The 10,129-nt window shown below is 50.5% G+C and overlaps 2 protein-coding genes across 2 annotated transcripts in view; one reads left to right on the top strand and one right to left on the bottom strand.

Annotated features, from left to right (window-relative positions):
- The window catches only part of LOC101583724 (cytochrome P450 2D17-like), a 123,911-nt gene that overhangs the window by 60,023 nt on the left and 53,759 nt on the right, over positions 1 to 10,129 (top strand). The window lies entirely within an intron of this gene.
- On the bottom strand, positions 1,156 to 5,378 carry LOC101589088 (cytochrome P450 2D16-like). The gene is made up of 9 exons (XM_004642371.2): positions 5,089 to 5,378; positions 4,018 to 4,189; positions 3,619 to 3,771; positions 3,368 to 3,528; positions 2,776 to 2,952; positions 2,453 to 2,594; positions 2,080 to 2,267; positions 1,508 to 1,649; positions 1,156 to 1,411 (listed from the first exon to the last, which is right to left on the bottom strand). The coding sequence occupies exons 1-9, from the start codon at positions 5,275 to 5,277 to the stop codon at positions 1,233 to 1,235; spliced, it is 1,503 nt and encodes a 500-aa protein (XP_004642428.1). The 5' UTR covers positions 5,278 to 5,378; the 3' UTR covers positions 1,156 to 1,232.

Genomic DNA, 10,129 nt, shown 5'->3' with positions numbered 1-10,129 from the left:
TAAGGAATTGCTTTGCTGGTATTTCTATGTTCTCATATTTTGGACATTGTACTCCTCTGTGACTGAAAGATGCAAACTTTGTATCTACAACACCATGCCTGGCATTAGGAGGTATGAGACCACTCTGTTAAAGATGTTGACATTGACTTCACCAAGGTTTAGCCAACAACTAGAAGTTAGAAATACCTGCTATTACTGTTTTGTACCTGCTCAAGTTGGGTAGGACTGAAAGTTTGAGAGATGTAGCCAAGGCTTTTGTGGAGTTAATCGTCCCGATATGAATTACCCATGGGCCTTGGACCAGATAATGGGGCAACGTTCATAGGTAAAGTAGTCCAGGAGGTGGCCTCAACTCTGGGGGTAAAATAAAAACTGTATGGCTTACTGGCCCCAGGGCTGTGGGCAGGTAGAGAGACACAACTACTAGTCCACCTTGGCTAAGCTCTTCCAAGAGACCTGTGCAATGTGGACAACTGTATTACCTATGACACTCCTCTAGTCCAGTGCACACCTAGCTGACATGGCCTCACACCCATCACGATCTTGTTGGGACAGCCTTTTATATTGGTGCAGGGACTCCAAGAAGCTGGGTCAACTGAGCTTCATTGCCAAATAAACGCACATCATTGTGTCCTTGAGGATCTGTGACTGTTCTGTAGCATGGCCCAGTGCCCTCCAAACACCCTTGTAACCTATCTAGCCTGGGGACCAAATACTGATGAAGGACTGGAAGGATGAACCCCTCTAGCACAGGTAGGGGGGCCCTATGCATACTAACTACACTCATGGCCCTTAAAAGTTTCAGGGCTTGCACCGTGGGTATATCACCTTAATGTCTCACCAACATGAACCAGCACCCCATCAGGAACTGTGTTTATTCCCAAGAGAAAGCCACTCATGCTCAGCACCAACCTGACACCCATGGAGCTCAGACTGCTGTCTTGGATTTGCCAGCCACTCAGCTGCCAGTCTTGGGTCTCCCTGAGTGACATGGGCTGAGCTTCCACCTGCTGAGCATCAGTACACACATTTCTCTTGTGCTGAGAGCACTGATCAGAGTGAGATGGAAAAGGCAGGGGATCATAGGTGGCTTTAGACAGAGAGGTGAACGCATCATACATAGGGTTTGAATAAAGAGGGTTGGACACAGATACCTAGTGACAGTCACAACACTGGTTTACTAGATACCAAGTCATCTGTGTAGTGGACAAGTAGGGGCCACAGTGCTCCATCTAGCGGGGCACAGCACATAGCTGGAATGGGGCTGGAGTCACTAGGAAGGAAAGCACACCACGGTCGCTGGGCCGGGGCTGCCCTTGAGGCACAGAGAAGCTGAAGTGCTGCAGCAGGCAGGTGAAGAAGAGGAACAGCTCCATGCGGGCCAGGGGCTCCCCAAGGCACACGCGGGGACCTATGGGAGTGATGGGGCTCAGTCAGACTTGGGCTTGGGCTATTGCCCACTGAGGTGCCCTGGAAGAGGACAGGGAGTCTGGTCTCATACAATCACCTGCTGAGAAGGGCAGGAACCCTTCTCGTTTCACAAAGCGGCCCTCGCTGTCCAGGAAATGTCCAGGGTGGAAGTGGAAAGGCTTCTCCCAGACAGTCTCATCCTTCAGCACAGATGACAGGTTGGTCATGAGCATGGTCCCCTGGCAGGAGACATGGCATGGATGTGCACTGGGATAGAGGACACAGGACCCTGACGCTAAGCATAAGCACACTGGATGAGGCACAGAGGCTGCTGAATGCAGGATCACAAGGACCCTTTCATTTATGCACAGGTCCCAGGAGGTTCTTGGGACTTTACTGATCCTCTGGCAATGCCAGCCATCAGGGATCCCCTGGGTGCCTACACATGTATTATTCCTCAGCTGCACAGGATCCTCCTAAAACTAAAATGCATGAATTCTTCCTCCAACTACACTGTAGGGTCAGAGGGGACAGGGCAGCCCTGTGCTCAGAACCAACCCACCCACACTGGGCCGGACAGCACCAGGAGTATGGTGGTTCTCCATAGGAGATGGTTTTGTAGCCACACTTCGTCGTGGCCATGCTAGGGAAGAAAGACCCCAGGCTTACCTTGGGGATGCAGAGGCCCTGCACTTCAGTGTCACGAGATGTCATGTGGGGCACACCCAAGGGGACAACGTCTGCAAACCGCTGCACCTCATGAATCACAGCATTGGTGAAGGGCATGCGGACTTGGTCTGCCATCTCTGGGCGCCGCCCCTGCCCTATGACTTCATCAATCTCCTGCTGGACACGGTCTGCACAGAAGTATTGCCATGGAGGATCAGTTCCTGTGGACAGAGCCCTGACATTCTCCATCCCTGCATTAAGGGGCTATGACCACATCTCATGAATCTGGTTAGAACCATGTGTTTCAAAGTAAGCTTTAGGATGTGCCACTCACTCCTCCTTTGAGTTCCCATTCATTACAAGCCCAACTCACACTGCACATCCGGGTGCAGGATCATGAGCAGCAGGGCCCAGGACATTGTGATTGACGTGGTCAGCATCCCTGCAAAAAACAGCTCAGATACGAGTAGACGAAGGTTCTCATCATTGAAGCTGCTCTTGGAGTTCTCCTTGGCCTGAGACAGGCAGAGAGGGTGGCTTCAGTGGGAAGTTAGAGGAAGAGCTCCTAGGCCCCCCATCGAGCACCCATCAGTGCAGGGGCTGGATCTCTGGGAGAACGGAGGCCCCACCTGGCCTCCTGTCTCCCAGAACACTTGGCCCACAGCCCCCAATCCCGTCTCTCACAGAACATCTCACCTTATGTACTTCATTCAGAAAAGCATCAGTCAGATCACGGGGTGGCTGGTCTGGGTCCCAGGTTGTGTTGTGCTCAGTCAACAGACTGTGAATTATAGCTAAAATTGTCCTCTGTGAGGGCAGGGCTTTGGCAGCCACCCATGGGATGCGCGTGAGAAATGGCACTGCGTTCACTACCTGTGACAACACAGGGACAGCCTGGGTACTTCCTGTGCTCTGTACTCACGTATACGTCTCACACCGAGCCTCCTGTATGGTGGCCTAACACCTGAGAGACTCTCCATGTTTGACCCGTCCTTCTTTCCCCTGGGCCAGCATCAAAGCTCTGTCCTGGTGCTGAGCTGCCACATGAACTTCCTACGATGGCAATCTCAGGAATTTCTATGGTTTCCAACATGGACGCAAGCTTTCCCTTCTGGTTCCCTGAACCTCAGCCACCTTTCCCTTACTATTTTCTGATTTGCGACATACAGATCTTTCTACCTCAGCGCTCTTACCCTGATGCTTCCTTCCCATCCACTGCATGCAAATTGCCTTCCCAGAGCCCTTCTGCAGGAATGTGTGCCTGCACAGACTGCCCTGAACCCTGTACCTGAAGCAGCAAGCCATTGGCCTTCCTCATGCCATCCTCCATCAGTTCTATCAATCTGATCACAGTGGCGTCATCATACTCAAAGCGGCGTGCATAGATGAGAGAGGAGATCACGTTGCACACAGCTTTGGTCATCAGGGCATTGGGACGAAAGGGCTGCCCTGTGAGTAGGGAGGCTCCTCAGAGTGCTGTTGCTTCTCCCCATCTTTCATGTATAGGTACCTTCCTTGTAACCTGCACCCATCACCCACCGGCATGGTTGACGATAGCATCACAGAGGCAGGCGGCCTCTTCATTCACCCACTGCTCCAGAGACTTCTTGCCGAGGCCGAAATTGCGCAGGGTGGACACAGAGAAGCGCCGCTGCTCACGCCAGGCGGGTCCATAGGGAGCCCCAATAACTCCTGCAATAGGGAGCCTCTGTCTGTACCAGAAACTACTAACCTGTGCTCTAGATCACTCAGTCCTGGCTGCTGATCCCACACAAACTCTGTCTCCATCCCTGGGCACCAGCTCCTGTCCAGGCCTCATGCCAAGAAGTCAAGGATGTCCCTTGTGCCTGGAGCACATCACCATGCCCAGGCAGCCCAGTCCTGAGTCACTGCTCCAGGGTTGTACCTTGATGCCACCTGTGCCCTATTGACCTATACCTTGGGATCTCGGTCCAAAGCCCATTAGTTCGTTGGTGGCCACTCGGGGCCGATCTGAGGTGTCCTCACCAAGGGTCACCAGAGCCTCCCGTACTGCTGCCAGCCCATTGACCACAACCACTGGAGTCCAGGCAAACTGCAGGCTGAACACGTCCCCAAATGTGTGCTGCAGCTGTAGGTGGAGGCCAGGGAGCCTGAGAGGCTGGGCTACCTCACAGAATGCAGGTCCCAGCCTCACTCCCAACACAGGGAGACCCAGTTCAACAGTGCAAGACTCAGCTGTGCTGCTGTTTCTTGGTTTTATCTTTCCTTTATTGGCCAGGTGTGGTTCGACTTGTAGAGCTGGGGATTGAACTGCGGTCCTCTGCACCTGACTGAGTTTGCCCAAGCAGGCGCTTTAAACAACTGAGCTAACCCACCAGGCCCTGGCTTTTTCTTATGGGAGTGAGGATGGCACTCACGGCCTCCTCCAGCCCCTCGACTCCCTGACCTCTAGTGTCTAGTGCCCTCCCATCTTCCTAGGTTCAGAACAATCACGGTAGATCTAACTCTGACCACTCAGCTGTGATCTGGGCAGAGTGGAGAAACTGTTGGTGAGGCCCCTTAGCCTCCCATTCTTCACATGAGAAAACTCAGGACAAAAGTTGGAGCAGAGAAGCTCGAACCCTACAGCAGCCATAGAATCTGATGCGCGTCACAGCAGTAGCTCTTTGTATCAATGTCCTGATTCAAGTGCTGCTTAAGACCCTTTTGCCCTGTTCCTTCATGTACAATCCTTTCACTCATTGGCATCAGAAGGGATTTGGGTCCTATGGAACTTCAATTACATCCAATCTGGGTTCAGCCCCACTGCCACGTCCTGCCCAGCCTCCCATTGTTTGCCCTCCTAGACCTTTGCCTATGGAAAGTCCAGATGATCTGTGCTCTGGTAGAGTCTTTATATGATAGGTGCTCTGCCTTCCCCATCTTGGGCTTCCATGTCCTTGTCTAAGCTGTAGCTACAACCACAACCTAGTGTCTGTTACTGCGGTGCCACCTGACCATTGCTGCTCTCCACCTCCAGCTCCCCACCTTGTAGAAGGAATATGATGGGTTCTGGAAGTCCACCTGCAGCAGGTTGCCCAGCCCGGGCATTGGCATAGGGCCTGGTGGGTAGCGAGCAGCCCAGCGTTGGCGCCGGTGCATCAGGTCCACCAGGAGTAGGAAGATGACCAAAGCTATGGCCACAGAGAACAGCACATCCCCTGTCAGTAGCACCATGACTGTGTTCTTCAAACTGTGCTCCTTTGATGCACAAAGTGTTTCACAGCTGAAGTCAGCTAGAAGATGAAGCACAGTCCAGCACACTGCATATTTGAACAGGCAGGCTGCCCTCTTATAAAGCCAGTTGGAAAGGCTGCCCTTTGTCCTAAGGTGTGAAGCAACCTGTGTGCTGACTGCAAGCAGAGGGTGCAGGGAAGGCCAAGGGCACAGCACTTACCCACACCTTGCACCTCCTGCATCTTCCTGTTTCTTACACTGGGCAAGGGAAGGTCCTGGGAGGAAAGCTCCATGGAACTTGACACTTTCTGCGGGTTGCAGCCTTGGGCCATTGTGGGAAGACAAGTGATTCCCTGATTCAAGAAGCAAAATCAAAAGCAGGTGTAGATCAAGGAGCTGAGAGGGCGAATTTGCAGAACTGTGGTGTTGCGATTGTACCTCAGACTGGAATTGAACGTCGGGGATGGTATGCCACACTGTATACAGTGGTCATCCAGGCTATCGGGAGACTTCTGCTGTCCCACAGGGATTAACTTGTGCCCAAGGATTCCTAGCACCATCTCCAGCATATTCAGTAGCCTTCCTTCCTATCTGACTGCATCACAATGAAAATTGTGTCACTGTGTGCCTATATCCTGGCAAAATTCAAAATCACACTAATGTACAGGAAACTTGATACTGACCACCCTGTAGGACAGAATTTACATTCTCATAATCCTAGCTCTTTTAGAGTCTCAGCAGAAAGATCAAATATTGAAACTCAGCCTGCGGAAATTTAGCAACTTAGTGAAACCCAGATTCAAATGAACAAATAAGTATAATTTAAAAATATTTCTAGAATTTTCTATGGAAGATTTTTGGACTATGGCATTCACGCTTCCATGAAACAAACAGCAATATGTGTATGGTGTGGGGGGAGGTGCTAATGCACATGCATAAGGTGAATTTTAATCTGCCCTAACACAGGACGATGCTCAGATGCTTGTCACACAATGAATACACTTTGAGAATGTCACCAAGTGAAATAAGCCATCTTGGGGCCAGGGAGATGGCTCAGTGGAATAAGTGCTTCCCTGGCAAGCACAATGGCCTGAGTTCAATCCCCGGTTCAAAAAAAAAAAAAAAAGCCATCTGCCAAAGATGAATCCAGCATCATTGTAGTTGAATGACTTACTTATAATAGTTAGATTCATAGATACTATGGTAGATAGTGTTGCCCAGGGGCTGGGGGCACTGGGAGTTGCCCACTATGGTCTATGTAGCTTAGCAGTTCACTCTTGTTCAATGAAAAGAAACCTGTGGATAAAAAAGAGCAAAGTAAAGTAGGTATCAGACCACAATCAAAACAAATTGATACAAATATTATACAACTGTGATCATGATACACTAAGTACATACGTGATTTTCTTCGAAGGCCCTGCATGTCAACTCTGAAGGTGCCAAAACAAATCCCTGATTCCCCAAAGGCAGCTGGGAAGCCTAAACTAGGGTCATAGCACAACCTTCCTAATAAGTCTCAGTATAGCAGCATCTACAGGGCACACCTCAGGTTAGTCCACGAATGTCACCTAGTGGGGGTTTCAGGCTGGCTTCTCTGACCCTGGAGTAGAAGCTGAGTTAGTCATGAGGTCACCCCTGTGTGAGCTCCCTGCTGACAGGACAGATTCATAAACACAAGATTGGCTGAGGTTTGGGTTTTTTTCGGAATCAGGGATGGAACTCAGGCCCTTGTGCTTTCCAGGGACGCACTTATTCCAGTGAGCCATCTCCCCGGCCCCTTGGCTGAGTTTTTGTGAAGAGCTAAATTTGTGGGACACTATGTCTGTATCCCTCCTCATGGCCAGAGATCTGGCCATCATCTGGACACCTTCCACAGACAACACAGCTGAACACTGGTGCCTGCCTTCCGGGACTCTGCCCAGTATGCCTTTTACTGACGCTGATTTGCATCTGTATCCTGTCCTTGTCTGAAGTTGCCCAGTGAGTGGAACAACCTTCCTACTCTGTGAAACCTGGAAATTCACTGGCTGTGTATGGGGTCTTGAAACACCAGGACCACCTGTCTCCCAGCTAAAGGTTATACAGATTCTGAGCAGAGCCCATTCACACTCAACCCCTACCTGAGAGCCCTGGAGCCCAGCAGTTCCCTGGGGGTTTGGAACAATCCAGAGCCAGGAATAAGTCTCATGGGTGACAGGGTGAGCTGTCCACAGCTGAGGAGCAGTTTTCGCTGGCATCCCCCTTTTATGTTTGAGGAATTTCAGGGTCATTTGAGACCCCAAGTCATAGCACCATAAGATCTGAAGCAGGTTATGATACCATAGTAAACCTCAGTTTCCTGACTGCAGTGCTGCTGTAGTCACTGATCCACCCCTTTATTGGAAGAGTTGTCCCTGTGATAGCATCAGAATGGACATGGGCCCTACATAACTTACATTGTCTCCCACTGGGCACCACCAGTGCTGCTCATCCTGCTCCAATTCCAGGCCTTTGTCCTCCCACACCTCTGTGATGAGAAAGTGCAAGCACTTTGTTGTGTCTCTTCCATATCCCCACCATTGTTCTCTTCCTCAAGTTTCAGACTCAATCCTGTCACCCTGCACCCATAGTGCACTCGGATGTGCCCTCCCCAGGGAAGCCTGTCCACCTGCTAACTCTCAGGGTAGTTGTGCCTCTGCTATCTGTGGCCTTGCCCACCACTCATTGTCTACTACTGAGGGCCCCCATGCTCTATTGTGGCCTTCACCCTAACTCCCTTAGCTTGGGAAGTCTGGTATGTTGTGCAGGTCTATCTGCAGCAGGTTGCCCAGCCACAGAGACCACAGCATTCCTGGTCAGCAACCCCATGGCTGCCTTGCACACCACTGGGCTTCTTGGTTTAGGGGGTTAATCTCAATTGGATTAATTCTATCGTGGCAAAAGAAGCTCTAATTTTGCCTTCCCAACCACTGTTGATGCTGTAGCTCCTTCCCTCTTTCCCCACCTTGGTTAAGATGTTGTTACTCCTTTAATCCTTCCCCAGTGTGGTGGCTGATACATTGTGTCAGACTGAAAACTAAAAGCTTAACTAAATCAGGGGAGCAGAGATTTAGCCTCCTATGGCCTGGAGGCCCCACCCTCAAGGGACTCATCACTTAAAGGCTATAAAAGGGAATTAAGGAAAAATAGAATGTTCCACTTCCTCAGAGGAGCTCCAGTCTTTGCAGTCAGCTAGGCAGGCTGAGAGGCTTGCTAGAAGCTGTGGTGTATCTCCTCCCTTTGCTCTTTGCTGTTCTCTGCCACTGTGAACTGTTGCCCTCTGATGTGTGCCACTCTGCAGAGTATAGACTGAAACTTCCACTAACTGTGAGCTCAATAAACCTTTCCTTCATTAATTTTGGTTGTCAGGTATTTTGTCCCTCCCAGCAATGAGAGCAAAGTAACTGAGACACCCACCTTTGTTAAGATGCTGTCATTCCTTCAATCATTCCCAACACTTGTTAAGATGTTGTCACTCCTGAACCTCTTCCCCACCCTCGTTCTGATGTTGTAAACATAAGAGGAAAACAATTAATTACAAAGAAGAGTTCCCCATTGCCATGGAAACTGAGAAGGTATTTAAGCAGAGAGGAAACTAAAAATGAGTCCAGGTGTGCTTCTGACTGGGACGTACCTTCAGACACCATCTAAACACTTAAGATCTGTAAGCTGGAAAGAGTCCAATGACTGGCTTTATTGATAAACTCTGTTTTTTAAAATTTTTGGTCTGACATGGAAATAATCTCACTGTTTCATATGGAGCCCTCAGTGAGATTTCCTTGGGCAAGACTTCCATGTTGAGAGGGCCCCCAGGCCTCAGTAAGCCACTTCTGCGTGGCTCTGGTGCCACAGCTGCGTTCACCTAGCTTCCTGGGGATGACTGACACGTGGAAGCCGCTGCTGAGAAAGGAACAAACAGTCATAGTGTGCTGTCCCGACCCAACCTAGCTTCCTGGGGATGGCTGACACGTGGAAGGCACTGCCGAGAAAGGAACAAACAGTCATAGTGTGCTGTCCCGACCCAACCTAGCTTCCTGGGGATGGCTGACACGTGGAAGGCACTGCCGAGAAAGGAACAAACAGTCATAGTGTGCTGTCCCGACCCGCGGGTTAGTCAACGAGGACCCTAGAGGGGGAGTGGGGATGAGAAAGGACAGGAGACACAAAGAATGGGGACAAGACAGGATTCTGATCAAGTCCCATTTATTCAGGGGAGGTGCTGGGTATGTATAGGGGGCGTAGGAATGAGGAAGTCTCGGCTCTAGGGGGTCAGCAGGTATCTAGGCAACGGGAGAAGGTGTCACCTCTGGGGCACAGCACGTGATTCATGGGGAATGGCCAAGGTGAGAAGGACAATAAACTTAACTCAGCAGGGGAATAGAAACTTAAGAAAATGGCTGACACTATTATAAAGTGGATACCAATTAATGGCTTCCCACAGGTCCCCCTTTTTACTTTAACTCCAAAGGCCATTACTCCTTGAGGAGACTGTGCCTGCCTTGGGTCAAGATGCTTTCACATGGGGCCGAACCAGACCTTTCCCGTCATAGGAAAGCAGGGCAGCGGGAGGCCCAGTTCCTGTCTTAGGTGGCGGTCGGTACCGCATGTGAGCCTCTAGTTGCCCGTCTCTGTCTATCCAGTCCATCGCACCCAGGTGAGAAAATCTCTTTACCTGGATTGGGCATCATCGCAGTGTACTCTTTCGAGTTCAGCACAACTTTCTCTGTTGGCCATCTCAAGCCTATGGTAATGGACCTGTATGGGTTGCATTTTAATGGCATCCAATTGTTGTTTAATGAAAGTCATCAGCCTATTGAAAAGACAGGGTCCTGTT

This window comes from Octodon degus, unplaced genomic scaffold, assembly GCF_000260255.1.
Source record: "Octodon degus isolate 3935 unplaced genomic scaffold, OctDeg1.0 scaffold00153, whole genome shotgun sequence".
Taxonomy (NCBI): domain Eukaryota; kingdom Metazoa; phylum Chordata; class Mammalia; order Rodentia; family Octodontidae; genus Octodon; species Octodon degus.
The sequence above is the reverse complement of the archived record's forward strand: the minus strand, read 5'-3'. Positions and strand labels throughout refer to the sequence as shown.